The following is a 26,413-nucleotide window of genomic DNA, read 5'->3' as shown; positions in this document are numbered from 1 at the left end:
AAATGGGTCACAGCACAAAATAAAGCTTCTGCCATAGCCATCTCAGTCCTCTGACCTGAACCCTAAAGAAAATGAGTGGAGTGAACTGAAGAGAAGAAACACCAACATGGAGCTGGGAATCTGAAGGATCTGGATAGATTCTGTATGGAGGAATGGTCTCTGATCTCTTGTCAGGTGTTCTCCAAACTCATCAGGCATTATAGGTGAAGATTCAGAGCTGTTATCTTGGCAAAAGGAGGTTGCAAAAAGTTTTGAATAAAAGGGTGCCAATAATTGTGGCCAACGTGTTTTGGAGAAAAACATTTATTTCATAATGTAAGTTTCCCCTCACTTTCAATTATTTCCTTAAATGAAAGGTTATAATTTTGTGAATTTTTTTAATGAAAGATCAAAAGGATAAACAATGCAGATTTATTTTCACAGCTGCTTTTGCTCATAATTACTAAGGGTGCCAATAATTGTGGAGGGCACTGTATTTTCATGCTAAATTTTACTACATTTTTACAATTTCTCCAATCATATTTCTAGATGTGGTCCATCTCTTCCTCCTCCTCATCATACAGTCTCTGGAGTAGCAACTGTTCGGTGTTTAAGTATGTATTAGCTGTGAGGTTTAGGGTGGAAGAGCTTAAGTGGTCCTGACACAATGGCGCTACCCAGGGTTTGGAGGGAGGGACTCTGAATATGTGGCAGTGGCAGAGTTTGGTTACAGTGTCCGGACACTAATTGGTCTCTTGTGGATTGTCACCAGGTATGGAGTTCAGGACAGTTTGACAGGAAGAGCTGGAGTGTTCTGACAGCAGGGGGCTGGTATTTCAGCCATTAGAACGAGAGAGCGCACGAGAAAGCAGAACTGAATCATAGTATGCAGCACTGGTACGAGCTGTGCTTTTATTTATTTTTAATGAAGGTGTGGTTAGCTCCTCACAGTCAGAGAGACATGCTGTGCTGTCTTATGTGTGATGGTGAGTGCCGACACTTGAGCTTCTAGCATTCATGTGTCAACAGCTGGAGAGAGAGAGTGTGTGTGTGTACCTGGGGTTGGTGAGGTTGTAACAGGATTTCCAAATCTGCAGCATGCGTTTGCAGGAGAGTAACGCCTCCTCTGGGCCTCGACACAACGTCTCCAACTTCACCTTTGTGAATAAAAGACTACAAAGACAAATAAAAAAAGTTTATGTTCACTCTCCTTCCATCTGAAAAGTGTTTAATAAACAGAGAAGAGCAGAGTTTATTGAACACAGATAAAGATGAATCAGTGTAAATCTCCTTTGAAAGCCCCAATTAAATGCCAAACTTTAATCAGAGTCAAAATGATTCTACCCTTTCAGCTTGGATAACTTTCAAACATATCAAAAGAGCAGATCAATAGATTTCTCTCTATGATACAATAAACTGAATGATGAGAAAAAAATCAGAATAAGGAAAAAGTCTAAATTATGAATACTGTGTTCAACAGTACATTTGTGGAATATTGTGTGTTGTTTTGTATATTGTGAGTGTATGATGTATTGTGTTGCATATTGTATATATGCGTTATGCATTTGTTATATTGAGTGTTGTCTTGTATATTGTTCATATGTTTTGTGTATAGAGAAATCAATTCTGATTTCTGGTCAATATTGATCAGGCGATTTGTCAATCCATAATTAGTCGATTTTAAAATTGTACACAATTTTGTCTAAATACATTTAAAATAAAAACATTAAACAACAAGTCAATTATTTTAAATGCTTAAACTGAATTTAAGCATCACAAAATTAAAATGTACAGCCCACTACTGTTCAAAAGTTTGGGGACAGTAAGATTATTATTATTATTTTTTTTCAAATTTAATACTTTTATTTAGCAAGTACACATTAAATTGTGACTATTAGGACATTTATGTTAGAAAAGATTTCTATTTCAAATAAATGCTGTTCTTTTGAAGTTTCTATTCATCACAGAGGGATCATGTGACACTGAAGACTAGAGTAATGGCTGCTGAAAATTCAGCTTTGCCACCACAGGAATAAATTACATTTTAAAATAACAATTTAGAAAAAAGTTGGAAGTGAGCACAAGAAAACAGCAAAGATAATCTAAACATAAAAATAGGAGAAACCCACAATTAAATACCCAATATATCCAATAATCCATATGATGCGTCTGTGTTATATTGCGTGCTGTGTTGTAAATATGTGTAGGGGTGTTTGGGGTGTATTGTATCCTGCCTAGCGGTGCAAATCTCTGCTAATGAGTGCACACAGAATCTCTTGGTAACACCTGGATTTCACACACATTTCTGCAGATAGTAGATCTGCTCGCACTGAGTGAACGTCCCACCACTGAGAGTGCGATGGGCATTTCTATAATCAGATATGGCAGCGTGTGAGGAGATCCAGCTGGTGTGTGTGTGTGAAGCAGATACCATTTCTTGAGGCTGCTCTTCAACAGCTAGTTGTTGTTGCAGCCCGAACTGAGATCAGTTTGAGCTTTAAACATGCTCTGTGGTCTCTGAAGGCCACGCTGATCTGAGTTCAGCCAATTCAAAGAGCTGAAGGCACATTCTCATCAGCGGTTCTTTCATCTCTGCTGTATTTGCACACTACACCGCTAGGACACCCACACAAGCACTGAATTAATCCTGTCGCGTGTGTCTGTGTGTGTGGAATAAGGAGGGCTGGATGTTCTGGCGCATTTCCTTTCAAGGCAATGAAGCAAAATGCATGGAAACACACACACACACACACACACACACACACACACACACACACACACACACCCCCAAAACCCTTCAGGGAAAAACAGGGTGAAAAAGAGGGCCATAGGATTGAAGGAAAAAGAAAGCTGTTGTATTTTTTTCTATTATGTAAGTGGCTGAAGCACACACCCGGAAGGACGACAACACACACACACACATAAACACAGATATGGGGGGGGACTCTGATCAAATCGAATGCGAAAGGAATTTGCGTGGGGACTGCCCAGTGCCCCAAACATCCAGCACACACACGCATACTTCCAACTCGTCTAATTGAAGATGCCAGCAGCAGATATGTACCCATCTATCCCAGCTGCTACAGCGAACACAAACATTCTCATTAGGGTGGGCATTGTGGCATGCCTCTAAATGTCTAAACACTGCCTGCTGCTGTGTGTGCATTTGTGTGTGTGAGGCTTTAAAAATGCTGGGCAAAACAACGTGGAATCATCTGATTGGTCCTCTGATCCAACAAAAGCCTCCTTCCCCTTCTTTGATTGGCTGCTGACAACTGTATCGACTCAGTGCAGTCAAAAAACAAGGCTACATCCAACTATAAGCTTGAGAGGTTAAATAAAGTGTGACAGTGACTGTGAGTGTGTTGGACTCACATGAAGTTCTCAGGGTATTCGCTGAGGGCCATCTCGATGATGTTGAGAGCATCGTGGTAGTGTTTCTGAGCTGACAGCAGCAAGGCCAGCAGGTGCAGTGAATGAACATCATCGCCCTGCAGCTGTAACGCCTGGCGTACATAACCGAGAGCTTCTGGAATCTGACATACACACACACACAAGAGATGCTTTTATTAGATGATTGTTTAAACAGGGTGAGAGACAAATGAGAAGGAAAAATAACAGACTGACATCTGGGGAGAGAGACAGACAGAGGGAAACGAGGACAAAACAATCTTCTTTTGCTAAGAACTTGAAGAGTGTGATGTAGTTAGATGTGTACCAAGATCCATGTTTTAATTCATACAAGCTTGGTTGTAAAAATGCATTTTTGTTGTAAATTGATTGAAAATTAAAAGATTGGCTAAATTGTTATTTATGCAAGTTTACTTTGATTAGACACCATTTTTGATAATACATTTGTATAATACATCACAAAACTCAAAATTTGGGGAATAAAAGAGATTAAAATAAAATAAAATAGATTAAAGCCCTAAATTAAAAGGTAAAAGTTAGGTAAAAGCAGTAAAGTTATGTTTACATTCTTTCCTGAGGTCTAACAAACATGTGTACTGCACATTCTTCCTCATAAATGGTATTAAAATATTGTGATAAATATCAATATTGAATGATATGGAAAAAAATATTGTGATAATATTTTTGGCCACATTGGCCAGCTCTATGTGTGACTTGAAGCAGATGAATTTAGCCATATGGAAATGCTTATAGGTGTCACCTAGGTATCAAGAGCAAACTGGAGGAGAACTCTATCGTCACAACAACCAGTCTGACCAGATTTCCGTCATCTGAGTGTTGAGATGTTTTAATTCTCACAACCTGTGTGTAAGAAGCAGATGTTGATCCTCCTACCTGTCGAGATACAGCCAGCTGCAATGCCAGGTAGAAAACAGCCAGATGATCAGTGGGGGACAGACTCTGTGCCCTGAGAGAGAGAAACAGAGTGTTTCATCAGTGTGTGAGAGAGTGTGAGAGAGAGAGAGAGAGAGATAGAGAGAAATTTAGGACAGTCTGAAAATCACCTCTGGAAAGCGCTCAGTGCTTTTTTCTGATACTCTTCCTGCATTCCTCGAAGAGATGCTGTAAAGACAGATGACAGAGAGAAGATGGTTAGGACAAGATAAAGCAACTTATGAGAAATCTTTAAGGTTTCAGATACCTTAATATTAGAGAAAGGGTATCAAGGGATCATAGAGAGTATTAGAGGGAAGAGATAATGTATAGAGCATTATAGAGTGATTATAAAGAGATTATGTTGAGAGCATTATAAATTATGTAACTGTTACTTCAGAGATGTAAAGAGTGTGTTATGTAAGAAAAGAAAGCGGTTATAAAGTATAAATGGATTATAGAAAGGGTACATATAGAGCATGTTATAGAATGTAGAGAAAGCATATAGCACATTACAAAAGGCATTACAGAGAGGTACAGAGTGCTTCAACAATGTGTTATATAAGAACATAGAAAGAGAAAAGTACAAATCAACTGCAGAAAGAGTTTACAACAGTGGTTCTCAACCAGGGTCCCGGGCCACAAAAGGGCCACAGGATGACTTAAAATTATATATTCATATTAAAAAATTAATCAAGTCCTAATTAAAATGCTAAAACACACACACACATGAATCAATAAAAAAATATATTTCTTCCCTCAATAACCATTATTTTTATAAAAAAAAAAAAAAAATATGCAGAATCTTGAATCTTACAGAATCACAAACTGAACCTGGTTTAACTAATTTAATATATATCGACACTTATATAAATATAGGAATTATAGAGGGGTACAGCGCATATTATATAAGGTAGAGAAAAGGTACAGAACAAAAATACAGATTATTGAGAGAGTGTGTTATTGAGAAATTATTGAGAAAAAGTATAAAGCATTATAAAGAAATGCTATTAAAGAGAATAGAAACAGGGTATAAAGTATTAAAAATGGATTATAGAAAATATACAGAGTGTGTTATAAAGGATATAGTAAATATTACATTCTTGTAAGGTTATAGAAATGGTATATACAGTGTGTCCTAGTGCATGTATGCTCACCATCTGTGGCTTTCAGACTGTAGACGAGACCAATAGCTAGATAGCCTTTGGCCCTGAATTCAGCCGCCTTCTCACCCATATCAATCACTATTTTAGCGAAGCGCTCACCTTCTTCCAGCTAAAACACACAAATACACACCCCATGTCATCACCATCTCACTGTTCATGGATGGTCTAACAGTAATGGATTTACAGAGTCATAAACAGGTCAGTGTCAGCTCTCCGGTTGAGCCTGTGCATATTTCCCATGATTCCGCTTTCATTACCCAGTGCAGGTTTCCAATACACAGCTTGACGGCCAGCAGAGGGATGGTGGGATCGTCCGGTTTCAGTCTCATACACTCCTTCAGCACTTTTACTGCTCGAGCAGACTACACACAGACAAAAACACCAAGACTGCACTCATAAAGAGTCATTTCTGGCAGAAATATTTGATATTTTATAAAAATAGTATATAAGGCTGTGTTCAGACTACAAGCAAAAAGTCAGATTTTTTTTTTTTTTTTTTTGCATATCCAGATGGGCTTTTGAAAGTTTGGACAGCCAAAAAGCACACATTTTCAAATCTTATTAAAACCACATTTGGAGGTGGTTATTTGGAGAGTGAGATGATGCACCTCCATTTTTCCTGCTCCGTTTTGAAAGCCTCGTCACATACGTGGATACGCCTACATCGTTACCAAAGCAACCCATGCAGATAGACTGGGTATGTCTGGACACACATCTTTTTGGATTACTTGCAAATAATAGAGCATGAAAAGATCTGATTTTAGAAAAAAAAAATCTGATTTGCCTGCAGTCTGAACATAGCCTATTTTTGGGGTCAGTAAAATTTTTATTTTATTTTATTTTTTAAAGAAAACTGTACTTTTATTCAGCATTGACACTTATTTTCATCAAAAGTGATAGTAAAGACAATTATAATGTTACAAAAATTATATTTTAAATAAATCCTGCTCTTTTAAATCCTTTCTTTATACAAACTTAATATTTCAATAAAAATATTAAGCAGGACAATTGTTTTCAACAATAAGAAATGCTTCTTGAGCAACAAATCAGCATATTAGAATGATTTCTGAAGGATCATGTGACACTGAAGACTGGAGTAATGATGCTTAAAAAATTCAGCTTTTCCATCACAGGAATAAATTACACTTTGAAATATATAGAAAACAATTTGTGACATTATTTTGCAACATTACTGTTTTTACTGTATTTATGATCCAATAAATTGCGAGCATAAAAGACTTCTTTCAAAAACGTGACCAACCCCCTCCCCCAATATATATGAGATATTATTTTAAATCTTTATAAAAGAAATTTTCATTAATTTTCAACATTATTAATTTTCATGATTTTTATAGGCCTTGAAATGACAACTTTACAATTGCCTGATATGACCATGGAAACTTTGGGGTACACAGGAATTATAAAATGGAACACTAACCTTCCCAGCAGCCATCAGGGAGAGAGCGAGCTGGAACCAGAGATGAAACTCCTCAAAGGCAAACTTCATGGCTCTTTCGAGACACTGTGGAGAGGATACATTAAGATAACCTCAGATGAGATTTGAGAAGAATAATTATTACCCCAACAGATACACACTCAAAGGTCAAACACAGAGCCAGGCCATGTCGCCTGCTGTAGATTACCACAGGCTTTCAGCGTGTCTCTGAGGCTTTACAGTTAATCACACTAGGAGCTTAGCAGAGAGCAAATCATTGAACAATTAGATCTATATAACAAACAGCTACACAAACACACATGACCCTGCAGAGGGCACACACAATAAATATGACAGGCTCCTGGGGCTCTGCGGTAGCACAACCGCGAAATCCTTGAATACAAAAGACACAGCAAAAGTTAAGCTGAGTTCAACATTAACAACAACAGCAGGATCAACAGATGGAGATGGAAGAGAAAAATCTGTTCAGGTAAACTAATGAAAACATCAAACTGCAAACCACATACACACCAAAAATGTTTTTTTTTTCATCTGCCTGTTCTGTCCTAAATAAGCCAGGCTTCTGAAAACAATAATTTCAGGTTTGTATGTGGCTAAAATTAAACTAAGTAGAAAGTCGTTAAATAATTCTGTTTACTTAAAAGATTTGGACAAAACTGTGACATGCAGACTTCTGCTCTACTAAATCTGCATTAGTTCTGAATTCATAATATAATATAATATAATATAATATAATAGAATATAATATAATAGAAGCAGCATTCAGTTTTTTTTTATATGCTCACAAACTCAAATACACGTTGTGCATAACCTCTAGACCAGTCACAGACACACACACAGAGGGAGTGCAGTCTAGAGTGCATGTCTGGTCTCGTTACCACAGCAACCACACTAGGAGGTTTAACTCGTCCCGCTGAGGGAGTATTCCTGAACGATCCCATAGCGATGAGTGTGGGCAGGACCTCACCTCTGAGAGCATCTCATACTGTCCGCGTCTGCCAAGCGCAATGGTTAGCAGGTCGTAGACCAGCGAGGCGCTCTGGAGGCTGATGATTCTGTCGTTATTGTGTTCAGGGATTCGACTCAATACTGCGTCTCTGTTAGCCTATGATAAATAAAGAAATGAATATACGCATTCACACACACAAATCTTTTATGCTCACTAAGGCTGCATGTATTTGATCAAAATACGGTAAAAAGAGTAATACTGTGACATATTACAATATTAAAATATTTACAATATTTTCCTAAATTTTAAAATGATGTCATTACTCTAGTCTTCAGTGCCCTGTTGATATTTGTGACCCTGAACCATAAAACCCGGACCATAAAACATCATCTGAAATCTGAATAAATAAGCTTTCCATTGATGTATGGACAATATTTGGCCGAGATACAACTGTTTGAAAATCTGCAATCTGAGGGTGCAAAAAAATAAAAATATTGAGAAAATTGCCTTTAAAGTTGTCCAAATGAAATCCTTAGCAATGCATATCCACACACAAAAATACATTTTTGAGATATTTACGGTAGGAAATTTACAAAATATCTTCATGGAACATGATCTTTACTTAATATCCTAATGATTTTTGATGTAAAAGAAAAATCGATAATTTTGATCCATACAATGTATTGTTGGCTATTGCAACAAATATACTCGTGCGACTTATGACTGGTTTTGTGGTCCAGGGTCACATTTGTAATAATAAATGTCTTTAATGTCACTTTTGATACATTTAATGCATCCTTAATCAATAAAAAGGTATATATATATATATATATATACACCTTTTATAAAGTAATTCTTTCTTTCAAAAACCTGACCCCAAACTTTTGAACAGTAGTGTATACCAGAACTATCAATAATAGATGCCACTGATAATAAGGTCACTTTGCAGTTGTAAAACCTTATTTCTATGACATGAAACACTCGTATTCACACTGTGCCTAAGTAAAAACTAATTATAACTGAATACAGTCAATCCCTGAGCTGTTGAACGGTCAGTTTAAAGAAAATTAAAGAAAAAGCCACATGAAAAAGAGAGCTAATGGTTTAATTCTGCTGAGTTAAAGCTAAAGGCATTTCTGATTCTCCAGCTGTTTTTATTGCTATTATGATGTTCCAAGCTGAAAAACCTGCAGCAACAGACCACGCTAACTTCATTTACATGTTCTAGCTTCAGTGTTGGTGGTCAAACCACAGCAGTTCAGAGGGTCACAGAAGTTTTACTGCTACTTACCATGGACTCACTGATTAACAACAGAAGTAAGGCCTCCTCTGTGTTCTCCTGTGGACAAAACAAACTAGATAGAAAGAAAGAAAGAAAGAAAGAAAGAAAGGCCATCATGAACTTTTCTATCCATGACATCATGAATACAGTAACAAGAAACAAACTACCAGGATTCTGATCAATTAATTGTTCCCATTTTTTCATGCTACATCATAAAAATAAAAACAAAAAATTGTCCTAACCTGGCGAGATGCACAAGAGCAAGAAATCTAATGGCTCTGTCCACATCGAACATGAAACAGCTGTGCCAATCGCAACAAATCCAGTGTTTATTAAATATTATTTAAATGCTACTATTTAAATAGTATTTTTTTATTAGCTTTTATTTTTATATTTTCAGTTTTCATTTCAATATTAGTTGAAGTTTTTTTTGGCATTTTTATTAGTTTTTTTCTTTAAATATCTCTATTCAGCATTAATTCATTTTTATTTCAGTTTTAGAAATGAAAGGTGGTGCATTGGGCTGTACATTAAGTGTTTGCATCACAACTTAAGTATACTTCGGGCTTTAGGCATGCCACTATACAAATGGGAGGAGAGAAGCACAGGCTAGAAGAGCTGGAGATATGTCCTACTTCTCTCCTGAGTAGATGCGTGGGCGGCGGCTGAGGGCATAGTCCTTTGTGTGTGGGGTGTGTCTTAGAGGATCGTCCAGTGGGGAGTGGTGAGGGGGGTCTTCCAGTGGGTTCCAGTAACTCTGCTCACACATGCCCCTGAGCAGAATCTCTGCAAGCTGCCTGGCAATAGTCTAAACACAAACACACATAAACATATACCTTTAGTGTGGTTCTCAATCAGTGGGCCTCAGCAAACTTCCAAGATGACTTGGAAGGCCACATACACACTGTAAAATTTCAGGAATGACAACTACATTTAAATACATAAGTGAATCCCCTAAATTATTGTTTGCCGTGTCACATGTTTGGTATCCGCTATGGTATCTTCGCAGACTGCGCACATGAAGTGTTGCCATGTCCACTTATTATAAGCATTTTTGGGCTTGTTGTTTGAGCTTGACTCAAAAAGCGATCTAATTTATGAAGTTGATTAAGTAGGCAGTTGTGAGACGCTATATTTTGGTCATGTTTTCAATATTAAGCATTTGGATTTATCTCGGTTTATAATGGGCTTGTTCTTGCTCGCTGTTTTTTTCTTTCTAGGAAGATCTGGCAACATGAATGAGTCAAAGCTTGTACCGGTTCCCCTGTGATTTTCTTGCACTGCAAACATACAGAAGAGAGACACATCTCTGATGCACATTTAAAAATCTAGATGAAAACTGACATAAAATTTCTTATTTGTATTTGTTCCCTCAATACCTGTCATTTTTATTTAAGAACCAGGCTTCTCAAAGTCTTAGCAAACCTGGATATAAGAGATAATTAAATATATAATTAAATAATATATAAATATATATTTCTAATTAAGTCAAACTCTATGGAGAAATTGCCATATTTGTGAATTAAAAATAATTTAAAAAACCATGTCCCATAATCACAAACAAGTGGAAAAGTCAAATAAATATATTAATATTAATATCATTTTAATATAATTATTTTAATTATTAAAAAACATTGGCACTCCTGAATTCTGTAAATGAAAAAGTTTGAAAAGAAGCAGCTTTGTCATTATAGCAGAAGTACCAGAAATCTGCACAGGGACTCTATGTCATTGTCATGCATAATGAGAGGACTTGGGGTCCAAAAATGTTGTCAACCACTGTTCTAGATAGAGACAACAATACAAAGCCATAAACACACAAAACTCACCATACGTAGGTTCTGAGTGGTTCTGGTCTCAACGGCTCGGAGAATCTCTCGGAAGCGGCCGACACCACGGGTCAGGTTACTGCAGCACCGGGAAATAGAGAGAAAAATGACCCATTAATCACCTCTAGAGAGCCGAAGAAACCTGACGGCTGACGTCAACAAATTTCACATCGACTCAGGACAAACTTCATACACAGACACATGGAAACACACGCAAAGACACCCTCAGGACAAGTCAGACCTCTGCCATGATTTAATGAGCTCTAGCATCAAGCAGTCAGACTAAAGCAGTCACTTATCAGTGGACAGGAAGTTATCAGGGACTGTAGGGCACATCAGTTACAGCTGTTCTGGATACAGTGCAAGTCACAATTGACACCTATATGAATGCTGCAGAACCTGTAAATGTGTTAGAGCCTGTCGAATATCCTCCTCAGACTGCAATATTCCACACACCTGACAGCACACGAAAACACACACACACACACACACACACACACACACACACACACACACACACACACACACACACACACACACACACAATGAATGGACGTGTATGAAAAGAACAGAGAATATAGCTTGAGGCTGTGGAGGTATGAAGCATTGCAGAGGCGCACGTGAATACACAGGGAGACGCAGTACAGAGTGTCAAAATAGTGATAAGAGCGAGCCACATAGAGAGAAACAGAAATAACAGACTAATCGACTAGTCGATTTTAATGCTTTGCCATGAAGCTTTAAGCTTTACGTCGACTAGTCTCTGATCATGGCCTACAGAGGGCACAACAGGATAAGAAATCTTTGAAGTCCACATTTATGCTCCGTATCCAACAGTAAATGACAAATAAATGTATACTCCGAGAACGTTGCACAAGATATGTTTGATTATACCATCTAGATTCTCAGTATTGATTGGGTGAATGCATGTTTTAAACAGCTTATTGTACACGTAAGTTGATCGCTGTTCTAAACTAATGCACTGCTACATTGTAACACGCACGCACATACAAAAAGTAGCATGCACATCACGTGCAAATTGTGCACTCACAGAAACATTCAGTGTTCTGTGATTTATCAATAAAACAGCTTAGAAACTGAAAAGTTCTAGCATATATTTCTAACCCACGGCTTCACTATTAGAATAGAGAGATGCTGCCAGGTAGAATTATTTCATACACGCAATCACTCTCTCACTAATGCATTCATATAAATGTAATCTTTACTGTGCTACTTTATCTGTATCTGAATTAGAATGAGTAGAAATCTGTGAGAAATATGATGACACAAAAACAAAAGAACTGTTAAAAATAAGCTGTTATGTAGGAGCAATAGCCTTGTGGGCATCACATATGCCATAGCTGTGCACAAGGCAACCCGTGTTCGAGTTTCAGCTCGAGATTCAGGCTTATTTGTTCATTAATGACGTCATCAGCGACTAGTCGACATCGACTCAAATTTGATCACATACATGTAGACTTTAAAAAGTCGTTCAACCCCAAATAGGTGTATATATTGTTTGTTTCCAAATATCACAATTTCAGAGTTCACGTTAAACGTGAAGTCAAAGTTTGTCCAATCAATTCCCAATGGACAAAATCAAAACCCGCCCTACATTTTTTCTTCTTCAAGAAGCCGTTTCACTCGGATACACGCCACTATAGGGAAGAAAATACTATAGCAACTTTCATTTAAAATTAATCTTTAAAACACTAATAATTTAATAAACTATCTTTAAGAAATGAATATCCATTTTTATACTCTACATTAAAATTTTGTTATGCCTAAATTCACTTGAAGCATTTAAAATGACAGATTTTTCGTTTTTAGCAATTTGTCTTTTATTTATTCAAATTCTATCTAAATATCAGTTAGATCATATGAAAATAATAATAGGTAATAATCATCAGCTATAATTTTAATACCTTTAAACCAGTCTACAGAGTTTTTATAGCACACAGACTGAGCACTGAACATTTGTTGTCCTGTAAGTATTGAATGTTGCATGAGGTTTAAAGACACTGCTTTCAATCATTTATGAGCCTAACAGATACATTACCCACAATGCACTGCTGCAGCGGTCATATTTCACATAGATGCATTACAAGCACTGACAGATGCCCCACCTGCATCCATATGGTAGATCCTTCCCCAACCACACACTCACTGCACAATAATGACAGACATTCTCATAAACAAGCTCAAATTGGCATGTGTAAGGTCACCTCAGGTTTCACGCTAGTGCTGCAAATCACTAAAAGAAAGAAAAAAAAGATGTACCTCTGGTTAGAACGAAAGATTAGGTTATAGTATGAACTTGTCTCCTACTCCTTTCCCATGCCTTCTCTTCCCCTCCTACAACAGGAAGATCACTGACTAAATCTGTTACTCTCTGCAAAAGATCTTTTACTCTCTTAATCTCTCTGCAATCAGAAGGTCTATCGGAGTAAACAAAATCAAATTTTTCCTGACAGAGATTAATCCACCTGTGAGATGCTCCATGTTAAATTCAACTGGGCATCAAAGCAGCACTATCTAGACACTCTCTTTTTCATTTCCCTCTCTCTGTTTGATTCGTTTTGCTCCAAAAATAGTTGCCTACCTTGTTGTCACTGTGTGACTCAACTCACAATTGGTATCTATAAAGTTTAAAGTTAGCATGTTGCTAAGCTAACAGCTTTATACATTAATATGCAAAAAATAGACAAATGTTGAGTAACAACTGAAAAATCTACATTACTGTAGCTCAAACAGGTGATAGCAACTGCAATGTCATCATTTAGAATCTCAGGAAATGTACAGTGGCATGAAAAAGTATGTGAACCCCTTGCAGAATCTGTGAAAATGAGAATTATTTTAATAAAATATGAGGGATAATAAAAAATGCATGTTATTTTTTGTTTAGTACTGTCCTGAGTAAGATATTTTACATAAAAGATGTTTGCATTTAGTTCACAAGACAAAACAATAGCTGAATTTATTAAAATAACCCCATTCATAAGTATGTGAACCATTGATTCTCAATACTGTGTGTGGTTACCTGATGATCCACGACTGTTTTTTGTGTTTTGTGATGGTTGTTCATGAGTCTCTTGTTTGTTCTAAGCAGTTAAACTGAGCTCTGTTCTTCAGAAAAATCCTCCAGCTCCTGCAGATTCATCAGTTTTCAAGCATTTTTGCATATTTGAACCCTTTCCAGCAGTGACTGTATGATTTTGAGATTCATCTTTTCACACTGAGGACAAATGAGGGACTCAAACTCAACTATTAAAAAAGGTTCAAACATTCACTGATGCTCCAGAAGGAAACATGATGCATTAAGAGCCGAGGGGTGAAAACTTTTGAATTCAAATATCAAGGTAAACTGTAATTAATTTTTCTGCCGGGAAACATGCAAGTATCTTCTGTTGGTTCCGAAGGGCAGTACTAAATGAAAAACAATGATACTTAAACAAAATAAGAAAAATTGTGACATCTTCATCCTGTTCAAAAGTTTTCACACCCCAACTCTTAATGCATGGTGTTTCCTTCTGGAGCATATGTGAATGTTTGAACCTTTTTTAATAGTTGTGTTTGAGTCCCTCAGTTGTCCTCAGTATGAAAACACAGGTCTCAAAATCCTACAGTCACTGCTGGAAAGGGTTCAAATATGCAAAAATGCTTGAATCTGCAGGAGCTGGAGGATTTTTCTGAAGAACAGAGCTCAGTTTAGCTGCTCAGTATGAACTGATAAAATGTGTACCTTGAATGCAATGTAAGTTACATACAGTCAAAACAAAATTTATTCAGACACCTTGAACATTTCATTCATTATTACAGTTTATTCACTATAGTTTAAAAAAATGGTAATAAAATAAAAAAAATGGTAATAAAATATGACAAAATCTCAGAGTTAAACTGTGTCAGAAAAAAATAATCTTAATTATGTCAAAAAAACACTTAAGCAAAACATGGTCAGGTCAAAGTGTCTGAATAATTTTTGGTCCCAAATTTGTATCAATTTTACCGGTAGTCCACTGTATGAAGAATTTTTGTGTATAATATGTCACAGTTTACTTAATTTTGCTATCCTCACTTACATAAATGAACTATAGTGATATCTAGTGTCTGAATAATTTTTGGTTTGACTGTATGCCAAATACATATAATACTTTGTAACATTATAAATTTCCTTACTGTTTTTTTCTTGACGAATCTCGACGAAGCCATAAACGCACACAAACTTTTAAACAGTAGTGTATATTCTATTGTAATATTTATGAATAGATTTTATTTCCATTACATTTCATTAGACTTAATAGATTTTATTTTTAATAGCTTTATCAATTTGTTGATGCTTTTTGGCTTTGAATAAATAAGTATTTATAATCAACATGTTTTGCAATGTTTATCATCTTGGACAGTTTTTTTTTCCATTTGTTTCAATGCATTCTGGGATTTTCTTATCCATTAAGGATACATACGATGCTAACTTAAAATTAGAATATTGAATGCAGCGTAAATTGCAGCCTTCATGTTGAGAGCGTGCCTATGCTGCCTTAAAACACTGCTTATATAGGCAGCTCACTAGGTTTTTCACTAGGTTTTCTTCTGTGTGAAGCTCCTACAATAAAAGCAAGGCACTACTCTACATGAAGAACGTGTAGGTATACGTACGAGTAGTCGTCAAACACACAGCTCCATGGTGCAGAGGTCGTGGTGCAGGTGGAGAGTGTGGCATCAAAACACACATAAATAACATGAGACGCACAGACATACACAGGCTGATGATGTTAATGAGGCATTTGACACAAACAAACAAACAAAAAAGGCACAAAGACAGACAGGGAGTTAGTTGGCAGACAAAAAGCTCAGCAGATTCCTAGACCACTCACTGTAGCACATGTCTAAGGGAAAGAGGGGTGGAGAGAGAAAACAAGGGATGTACAAACTGAAGGATTGATAAATGAATGGACACCATTGTCTCAGGTGTCTCTAAAGGAAGCCTTTATGAGCCGTGAATCATAATGTGCTGTGTTACTGACAGGGCTGAGTGATATTTTGAATTCTATATAAACACAAAATATACATAACATATTTGAGATGATTTTGCAGTGATTTAAATCTACACTGATTATCACCATGCTTTTAAATTTTATTTGACTATTACGTTTCATCAAGAGTGTGTCATTGAACTAATTTTGCAAAACCGTGTTTATAGTTTGATTAATTTGTGTTAATCAGTTCAAACTGTAAGTTTCAATGATTTAATTCAAAACTCTGATTTTCTAAAAAAAAAACAAAAAAACAACAACAAAACTCTACCATTAAAAGGTTTTGGGTTGGATTTTTAAAATATTTGCTCACCGACGCCGAATTTCTGTATCAAAAATACAGTAAAACCGTAATATTTAAAAAGTTTTTTTTAATTGTAATAATGCTGAATTCAAAGCTGAATTTTCAGCAGCCATTACTCCAGTCTTCAGTGTCACACGATCCTTCAGAAATCATTCTAATATGCTGATTTACTGCTTAAGAAGCATTTTTATTATTATCAAAGTTGAAAACAGTTATGCTGACTAATATTTTTGTGGAAACAATGATCGATATTTTTCAGGATTCTTTGATGAAAAGAAAGATCAAGCATTTATTTGAAATACATATCTTTTGTAACATTACTGTCACTTATGATGCTTCCTTGCTGAATAAATTATTATTATTATTTTTTTTACTTTTAAACGGTAGTGTATACGTAAGTAAATGTTGTTTATTGTTTTATTAATGCATGTAACTTTATAATAAAAATATTTATTATACATTTTCATTTATAATACACTAGAGTGGGTGCCTTCATTTTTATTACTTCTTGCATTAAACAGTTTGAATCTAATTTGTTGTTTGTTCGAAATAATGATTCTTGAGACCCTTTTCAAAACAATATCAAATATTGTCAAAAGGATGAAAAAATGGAAATATCTATTTTAGTTACATATTTTCAGTTATATCACCCAGCCCTAGTTACTTAGAATATAAACACACACATATACTCACCCATTTTTGAAATGAATAACATGAGCCCTCTGAAGTCCAGTCTCTAGGAAGTAGCCAAGTTCCTGTTCCTGTGTGACCGGGCCAGGCTTTGGGCTGCGGTTCTGAATTCCTGCACTAAGAGCCTGAAGACAGTACATGACACATCATCAAATACTACTGTCAATCATAACTGAAACAAGCTCAAACTCTTTTTCTCGGTCACTTCCTGTTAGTTATTCAGCAAATTCAGACCATATCTTCAAAAGAAGCACAGAGTCATATTTGCTATATTTCCCCGGAGAACACTTTAGAGAGGACGGCGGTTAGGAGGAGTGTGCCATGCATGAAGGTCAACCGTAAAACTTCGGCTGCACCCAAAAAATGCAGCGTCAACACTGCAGCAGAACACAAGCTCTGCCGTTCTCCTCTCCTGCCATCATTCACTCTCTCTCCCTCCCTTCCCGACCAACACTAAATCACAAGCAGTAAATACTGAACACCGTGCAGAGGAATGAATCTGTGCGCTACTACTGCAACAGAATCAGTGCAAGAGAATGAACTTCGACCTGTAAAAGGCTTTGATTGTGATTTAAAGTTCACAAGTAGGACAGGAAGAGATTAGTCTCACGGATGGCTGACCCTCTGCAGCAGCACTGTCCTCAGCCACAAAATCAATGTACATTTGACTAAAAAACAAAACATGATAAAACAGTAGTGCAAACATTTGGAGATACCTTTTCTACCTCTTGAAGATAGAGCAGGGCAATGTCTCCAGACTTCTCATAGCAAGTGATGATCTCCTGGTCTCTGTCTGCGTTACGATTGGACAGTGATGGGGACGCCATGGGCACTTTCTCCAGACAAAGACCTACGAACAAACAGCAGATGGATGAGATGCCTTACACATGCCAGCAGCAAGAAAAGTACACAGAGCTGTCCTAGCACTCTGCCAGATTCAGAAGGATGTTTATGACTTATGACAGCTCATTTCAATAAAGATAATCTGATGGGTGAAAAAAGGCAGTAATTGATGCTAACTTTTGTTCCCTTTTAGGACTATATGGCATAGCTATACTACAAATGTATCATTGTACCATACCATCAGGATTTAAATACACTCAGGAATTAAATAAATTATTAAATATGATTTTTAACACATTTACCAAATTCAACACAACTATGGAGAACTAGAAGGGTCACTTAAAAGTAAAATGAAGGAATGCACTATCAATTATTTAGTGAAAAATAAAAATGTAAATATACATATTACATTATGCATCACTGCACTGTTCTGATCAGGTTGGAATGAAAAATAAAATTAAATAAAAAAAATAAAAAAAAGTTTTTTGAAAATAAATGTTTTAACTAGTTTTTGTTTATATATTATATATTGTTATATATAATATATAGAATTTATATTATTACAATTTATGGTCTGGTTAAAAAAAACCAACTCACTCCACACAGCTGTATATTGAACAACAATTTTGCATTCAGTAAGGTCAGAAAAACACTTGATTGCAGTTGGTGATTTAATTTTTCAATTATTTTCCAATTGAAAAACATTTAAAACCTTTTATTAATTAATGTTTATAATGTTAGTTAAATGTAATAATTAATATCTGTATTTCTATCTTATATGCACATCGTCCAAATCAACAGATTATGGATTGACAGCCCTTACATTTCATAGTTGTTTTTTTTGCTTGAGGCATCGATTTAGTTTTTGATATGTAGTTACCACAGGCTGGTAAAGTAACAAAGCCAAAGTTCTGGCATTAATCCAACCCTATTCCTTTCAAAATCCTAGTTCTATTCAATTTCTAATGAGCCACAGTATTCACTTGTGTGAAATTTAGTGATGCAGCATTAAACATCAACAGCAAAGCTTGAATTTCGCACAGCGTTTCTGTCAATTCTGATTATTGTTACCTTGAGGTTTGATATTCATTCAGAAAGGGTCAAACTGAACGTTGTTTGTTGCTGCAGGTCAGAGGAAGTAAGACTCTAAAATATACATGTGTGAGAAAATCAAAGACCTCAGACAAACCAGAAAAGCTTTAAATGTTTTAGCAGAAGCTGATGTCTGTTCCACTGCCGTATCTTCTTGCTACGTCTGGGTCAGCTGAGAGCCAAGTAACGCGGCAAAGATACAAGCACGGTTTCTTAGAGATGTCACACAATCTGTGGCCAATCTCTGTCTACTGGCTTCAACTTCCTAAGACACATCTTAAATCTCTCATAGCATGAGAAAAACAGGCCAGACCCGGCGCTCAGGTGGCCGGTGAACATAATGAGAGTTGTTTGTTTGGCTGCCGTTCGTATTGGGTTCTCCATGCAGATAAAGTTTTCATGACAGTATGGCTATGTGACAGGAAACAGAAACTGTAGCCCTCCTAACTACTTTTCAAACTGCTTCAATAATAGATAACGACTTATAAACGGATATCACTGGATAAAGAAAACGGTCTGGTACCGAGTCACAAAAAGATTCCAAAATGAAAACGGAGCCGAATAATCCATCACGAGCAAGAAAGTAATGATGAGACCCTGATTAAAAGTGCACTGACTGTGAAGTCTTAGTAAAACAGGAAGAGAACAAGAGTGGACTGATTGGAATTAAATTTATATTAAAGGTTTAATGCATCTGCACGACTGTTCAAAAGTTTGGGTACAGTAAAATTTGTTTTTAAAAAAATGAATACTGATCAAAAGTAACAGTAAAGACTTCCACATGGTTACAAAAAATCTTTTTCAAATTAATGCTGTTGTTATAAACTTTCTATTTATCAAAGAATCCTGAGAAAATATCATGGTTTCCACAGAAATTTTAAACTGTTTAACACTGCACAACACTGCTAATAATAAGAAATGTGTCTTAATCACAGAATCAGCATATTAGAATGATTTCTGAAGGATCATGTGACTCTGAAGACTGGAGTAATGGCTTCTAAAAATTCAGCTTTGCCATCACAGGAATAAATTACATTTTTAAATATTTTCAAATAGAAAACAATTATTTTAAAATGTAATAGATACTGTCTTTACTGTATTTTTGATCAAATAAAAGCAGCCTTAATGAGCACTTCTTATTGACCCGAAACATTTGAACGGTATTGTATGTAATCCTAAACATTATTAAAACATTTATTTATGTATTTATTTTAGCAGATATACACATTTTTAATGGTCAGTTTTTCTCTATTGAGAAAACCAACCAAAAGTATTGATTCATCTTGCATTAAAAAGCCACTAAGTGTTAGGGCTGGGTATTGACACAATTTTCACGATTCGATATCGATTATTTTGGATGTAGTATATCAGTTACAGTACATGGCAAATTTTCTAGAGGAAAAAAATCTCTCAACTAATGCTGTAAACTACACATGGGAGTCAGTTGGTACTACTTTACTATAATATTGAAGGTTAAAATTAACTTATTTATATACAAACAAGACTTAAGAATCGATATCGGTTCGTAAAAACGAGAATCGAATAAAATCAAGAAATCGATATTGTTTATCCAGCCCTACTAAGTGTCCAATTATTTTTTAATTAAATGCTCTCTAAAAGTAGTATGTTTTTAGAACAAAGCTAGGGTTGGGGACTTTTGAATATTGTTATTGACAATGGGGGCCTTGGAGCTAAAATAGTTAAAGAACCACTATCATATGGGCACAAAATTACACACCGTAGCTTTAAGGAGAAGTCATATTTTATTACAAATAAGGGCAAAGGGATTTTCTATGGCCTTGTTGTTCCACACTGATGCCCAAAGAGAAAAAGGGGTGAAAAAAAGAATAAGAGAGAAAGAGAGAGAGAGAGAGTGTGTTTACATGTTGTAAATCCCTTTGCCTTATATAGACCTGCTACACTGGAGACCAGACAAAGTCTGGAAAAGGCACATTGACTTCTGTTCTGATACAGATAAAAAATTAATCAGAAATCTATTCCTCTCGACTGCTGTGTTCCTCTAAACATGCACATATCCCCGTTCTCACAGGTTTAAAGGCCTGTTAAACTAGCCAGATCCAAGACAAGCCCCATTATCGTGATTGGGCTCTTTAATGACCTGCGTAACGGCCGCAGTAAATCTGACGCCTCAGTACAGTCTGTGACAAGCAGCTCACGGCGGCAAGAGGGAGATTTTTATAATTTAGGACGAGGGTTTAATATACACATGAGACGAGGCAGGAAGTGCCAGCAAGATGACACACACACGTGTGTTCGTGTGTGGTAGCCGGGGCTTGATGGATGATTAGGGTCAAGGGAGAAAGCTGCCCCCCTGTAAAGGCAGTTGTCAGTCACAGAGATGCTATGAGATGATTGGACGAGACAGGCTCTGTGCCACCCTGCAGTTTTCCCCCAGAGCCCCACAGTACCGCCGATCTGTCAGAACTCTGATCAAAGACCTCATGCTGCGGTCTTGGCAAACACATTCACTGTGCTCAGAATTAAAAGTGTGTGTGTTCAGAGCAAAGGATTTAGTTGCGAACACTTTTCTCTGCAGAGCATCACATAATAAATCAATGCTGCCACCCAAAGGTCAAAATGTGAAGCGCAGGATACCATCTTTACACTGATCTGGGGTGCGTTTCCCAAAGCGAACTATGGTCGCAAGTTCCGTCGTTACCAATAGAGTTCAATGGGACTTACGACCATGGTTCACCAACGATGCTTTCGGGAAACGCACCCCTGACCAGCTGAGCGTGAAAAATTCAGTAAAAATACAAAAGCATTAAAATGAAATAAATGTACAAAAATGTATAAATTAAATTATATATTTTAAAATTACATAACTGTGATTATATTATAATGAAATATGACTATATACACTTCCATTTAAAAGTTTGGGATTGGTAAGATGTTTTTAAATGAAAGAAGTCTCTCAGGGCTTGTTCACACAGAATGCGGTTTTGCTTTGAAAACTACGAGACGCGGGCTGTGTTTTTAGGACGGCATGTCATGTGTGAGAAGCTGCAAAAGACACAAGCGCAATGGTCATACACATCCGTCTAGCATGTGTTTGCATACAATACATAAAAACACGTCTGTGTTTTACCAAAGCTGAACTTTTTTGATTAAAAATAACAGTAATATTGTGAAATAAATATTATTACAATTTCAACAATCATACTGTATTTTTGATCAAAATAATGCAGTCTTATTTCAAGAATAATTTTAAATATCAACCCCAAACTTTTGAACGCTAGTGTATGTACTCCTAAACAATGACATTTTTTTTTTAACACATATACACAATCCAAATGTAATGCAGCCATTACTCCAGTCTTCAGTGTCACATGATCCCTCAGAAATCATTCTAATATGCTGATTTGCTGTTCAAGAAACATTTATTATTATTACTATCAATATAAAAAACAGTTGTTACTTAATATTTTTGTGGAAACTGATTTTTTTTTCTTTCAGAATTTTTTTTGTAACAGTATAAATGTGTTTACGGTTACATTTTATCAATTAATATGTCCTTGCTGAATAAGAGTATTCATTTCTTTAGAAAAAAAAAAATCTTTTGAACAGTAGTGTAATCTATAGAATTTACACTGTATGTATAATGAAATCTCACTGATCCACTCAAAAAACAAAAACAAAAGACAAAAAAACCCACTCCATATAGCTGTATATCAAGTAGCTTACTGCTGTGATTGCCTGTGATTTTGTCGTTTTGTGCAGCAGTTTACTTTCAGTGAGGACAGAAATATGCACTTGATTGCAGAAACTTGGAGTTTCGGTTATAGTTAGATGAAACTTCCTTACAGAAGCAAATCACAAGTCTGTTTCAGAGCAGTGTATGTGCTTCTATATTGATAGCATTTCTTCTGTGTAACAGACTCGTAGCTGTAAACAGATAATACTGTGATTTCTGGGTTACTACACTGATTATTTACCTTTGGTGGCGTAGGCCTCTGCGATCATGGAGAGTCTGTACACTGGAGCTCCCACCAGCTGCATCTCATCCAGATTCACACGGGCGTACTGATTCAGCGCTTCCCTGTAATCACCCTCCACATAGCACAGCTTAGCCATGATCAGACTGGCCTCCTGCATGTATTCAGGCTGGGAGAGAAAGAGAAATAAACAGACCACTACAATATCGTACACGCACTTTAAGTCATGACAACATATGTTTTTACATTACTTTAACTCATCAAAATAAGTTTTCATCAATTTTCAACTTCTTTTTCTTCAGTTTAATTTGATTGTACTTAATTTATAGCAGCAATTTTTGTTTTACAGTGAAATCAAATATATCTCCACAATCACCTCACATTTTTAGATACAGAACAAGAATATATTAACTACATTGCTTAACACTCATAACCACAGATAAAGACTTACGACACTGGAATGGCTCCAATGGACATGCATAGTTTCAAGTAAATCCGAGAATTAATTAGCACTTCATTAATCCATAATCTTAAACAAAGGCACTTGTCTTGTCCTTTTAACAGTTAAGGGGTTTTCCCGTGACTGACAGCGCAAGTCAAAGCATTTGTCAGTTGCGTCCTGTTCCGTGTTCACAACAATTCAGTCTTTTTAATCTAAAAGTCTTTGCTACTGACTGAAACACTCATAAAGACAGTCTTTGCTGCCATCTAATGGCATAATAATGTAACTTCTGTTGCTGTTCATGGTCAGGGACTATTTTTTCTGGCAGAAGGAAGGCTTTTAGTGAAAGTTTACTTCATGAAAGTTGCATTGATACATATTTTTGGCTTTAATATATTTGTATTGTGTGGTAACCGTTTTATAAAAGCCATAAGGTATTCGAGGCTAGTGCAGTATCATGAATAAGTCATGGCTAAAGGGGTTTCAACGCCCTTCAGCTGTGACTTATTCACGATACAGCACAGCCTCTTGTACCTTATTGCTTACATGTAGTTTTTATTCATTTTTATAGTAGTTCTGTTATTTTAGTACATCAAGTTCAATTAAATAAAAAATTTAATCCTTTTGCTAACTACCTGAAATAATTTTTATTTTATTTCAAGTAACAAAAAATGTTTTTGGGTAAAGAATTTATGGTCCTGACTGTGCAAGCTTACCTTTAAGTTACCCCGATCAAGCGCAGCCGTCAAGTGTTTCCGTACCTCCTGGAGGCGGGGCCGGGGCCCGCGGGGACTGGCTCCCTGTTTGATGGGGTTTTCTTTGAGGTACTGCTGGAGTTTGGCCTCCCCCAGCAGAAGTTCCCCGAGATCATCTACAAGAGAAGCAGAGATTCAGTTCTGCACCTGAATTCACTCAAATAAGCACACACAGAAAGCCAATGCCATAACAACTCATAAACCAGGGGTGCGTTTCCCGAAAGCATCGTTAGCTAACTATGGTCGTAAGTCCCATTGAACTCTATTGGTAACGACGGAACTTGCGACCATAGTTTGCTTTGGGAAACACACTCCTGGACTATACTGAGGAAATTTGTCACATGACATTGTCTAAACTTTATATTTCATCATAATGTCAGTCAGCGAGACCATGTCTGGCAGAAATTTCTTTTTTCTGTGAACTATCCCTTTCATCTTTCCCTTCTGACTGAAATAGTAACTGTGGAGATGTCACCTACACTATATCTGGACTGTAAGGTCAAAACACAAACACTGACTGTGAAGTGCTGATTGTGAAAATAGCATTACATAAAGCCCAGATATAATCCAGTCTTGCACCTGAACACATTCTTACAGGTCTTAACACACGCGCAGCTCTCAGAACAGTCACGTGTGTTTTAATCTGCTGCCTTACATGCACATCTTGAGTCTTTCATTAGTTTGTATGAGATAAATGAATAATGCTTATAAATATGTACCTTTTAATGAACGAGTCAAAATGTAGAGATGGCAACGAGCAATTTAATCCACAATTGTATCAGTGTAGATTCATTATAGACATTAAAACAACCTTTCGGACAGGCTCCTCGAATTCATAAATTATACCCAGTCAAATACATCTAATATTATATTGAGGTAAAATGTCCTTTTTGTGAAAACTTCCCTTAAACAATCCCTCACTTATTTTGGTCTTGACAATACTTAAGCATAATGAAAATAAAAATAATCATAATTTTTTTTTTTGCGTACTATATTTACAATAAAGATGGAACTTAAATGACTATGATTTATTACTTACAACTATTACAATTTTTTTTTTTGCAAATTTATTTCTTTGTAAACTTGAAGTTTACCCCTCTTAAAGTTTTTTTTTTTTTAAAGAAATGATTAGTTATAAAAATCTAATCATAGAAAGATTAATATAAAAATTAAATAATGTAAATTATAAATTATATTAAGATTAATATAGAAAAATTACTATAATATAAAAATCTCTCAACACAAAAAGCATTCAAAACTCTTTACTTTAAACTGATCTCTGGTGATATTTCTTAACCATCCTATTCCTACTCTTTATTATTTATTACTTTGTACATGTCTTTGTCTGTGTACGAGTTCATGAATTTTGTTTACGTTTGTATATGCAACATTTAACTGTATTTTTTTAACAAATATCTGAATCTGTGTTTTCAGTTAAAGCAACAGACTCCTATAAATTGATATTACACCTTCACATGATAATAAGCCAAATAGTGACTCTTCATAACATCATAGACTTGATAAAATAAGAATTATAGAAATTATGAAGATGAATGGACACAACTGTATGAGGAATCAGGAAGTGTACTGGACATATGAGCGGAATACTACCAAAAGGGCATTCATAACATATTTTATACCCCTGAAATGAAATATAAATTCAATGAATCGTTAAATGTATAGTTAAATGAACGAGAATAAATCAGATACGGGTCCTGCTATCAGGCCTGAGACACACACTGTCCGAGCTAACGCGTTAGCCGTGAGAATATATACAGAAAACACACACACCGTTTGAGATGAGTTTCGCAGACAGCTGTCGCACGAGTTCTGGTATCTTGTCCCATTGTGTTTCTGATCGACAGCGCTCTATTTCAGACTCTAATCGCGACCCGGACTTTCTGGCTGTCATCTTTCTACCTCCTGACCAAAACACGACCGGAGCCGGAGCACAGAAACATCAAAGACCTGGACAGGAGCATAAAAACATGAACTGGATTACTCTTCCGGGCCATGGCACTGAACTCTAATTGGACAGACGCCTAACATGTGACTATTTTTGTTTTGTTCTCATGTCGAAAACGTTTGAGGTATGACTTTATTTTAATTTATTTTATTTATATTTAATTTTTGTATTATTGAATTTTGACTGGTGGTCAATCATAAAGCGTTGTATATTTCTGAATAATGATGTCCAAGAATCGTGTGCTCTATGTTAAGTGGTCTAGACTCTACCAATAAGCCAACAACAAAATTAAACTCAAATCAATACTTAATTTCCATGTTTTGTATT

General features: G+C 36.1%; 1 protein-coding gene across 6 annotated transcripts in view; it reads right to left on the bottom strand.

The window, feature by feature from the left end:
• ttc7b (tetratricopeptide repeat domain 7B) overlaps positions 1-26,118 on the bottom strand; it is a 42,687-nt gene extending 16,569 nt beyond the window's left edge. Inside the window, exons 1-17 of one of the 6 annotated variants that reach the window (XM_048191349.1) lie at positions 25,912-26,118; positions 24,082-24,236; positions 22,924-23,092; positions 17,749-17,882; positions 17,036-17,157; positions 15,880-15,891; positions 11,006-11,084; positions 9,812-9,984; positions 9,186-9,249; positions 7,913-8,050; positions 6,928-7,011; positions 5,747-5,851; positions 5,481-5,598; positions 4,455-4,512; positions 4,285-4,357; positions 3,355-3,515; positions 1,036-1,152 (exon numbers count right to left, since the gene is read on the bottom strand). In XM_048191349.1, the coding sequence (XP_048047306.1) occupies positions 1,036-1,152; positions 3,355-3,515; positions 4,285-4,357; positions 4,455-4,512; positions 5,481-5,598; positions 5,747-5,851; positions 6,928-7,011; positions 7,913-8,050; positions 9,186-9,249; positions 9,812-9,984; positions 11,006-11,084; positions 15,880-15,891; positions 17,036-17,157; positions 17,749-17,882; positions 22,924-23,092; positions 24,082-24,236; positions 25,912-26,032 (1,883 nt within the window). In that variant the 5' untranslated portion in view covers positions 26,033-26,118. The remainder of the gene's footprint in view (positions 1-1,035; positions 1,153-3,354; positions 3,516-4,284; positions 4,358-4,454; positions 4,513-5,480; positions 5,599-5,746; positions 5,852-6,927; positions 7,012-7,912; positions 8,051-9,185; positions 9,250-9,811; positions 9,985-11,005; positions 11,085-15,879; positions 15,892-17,035; positions 17,158-17,748; positions 17,883-22,923; positions 23,093-24,081; positions 24,237-25,911) is intronic. The other 5 variants (XM_048191351.1, XM_048191353.1, XM_048191350.1 and 2 more) reach the window with 5 other exon arrangements.
• Between the last annotated feature and the right edge of the window lie 295 nt (positions 26,119-26,413).

This window comes from Megalobrama amblycephala, linkage group LG5 (genome assembly GCF_018812025.1).
Source record: "Megalobrama amblycephala isolate DHTTF-2021 linkage group LG5, ASM1881202v1, whole genome shotgun sequence".
NCBI classification, from domain to species: Eukaryota; Metazoa; Chordata; class Actinopteri; order Cypriniformes; family Xenocyprididae; genus Megalobrama; species Megalobrama amblycephala.
Note: the sequence above shows the minus strand (reverse complement) of the source record. Positions and strands in the feature narration are given on the sequence as shown.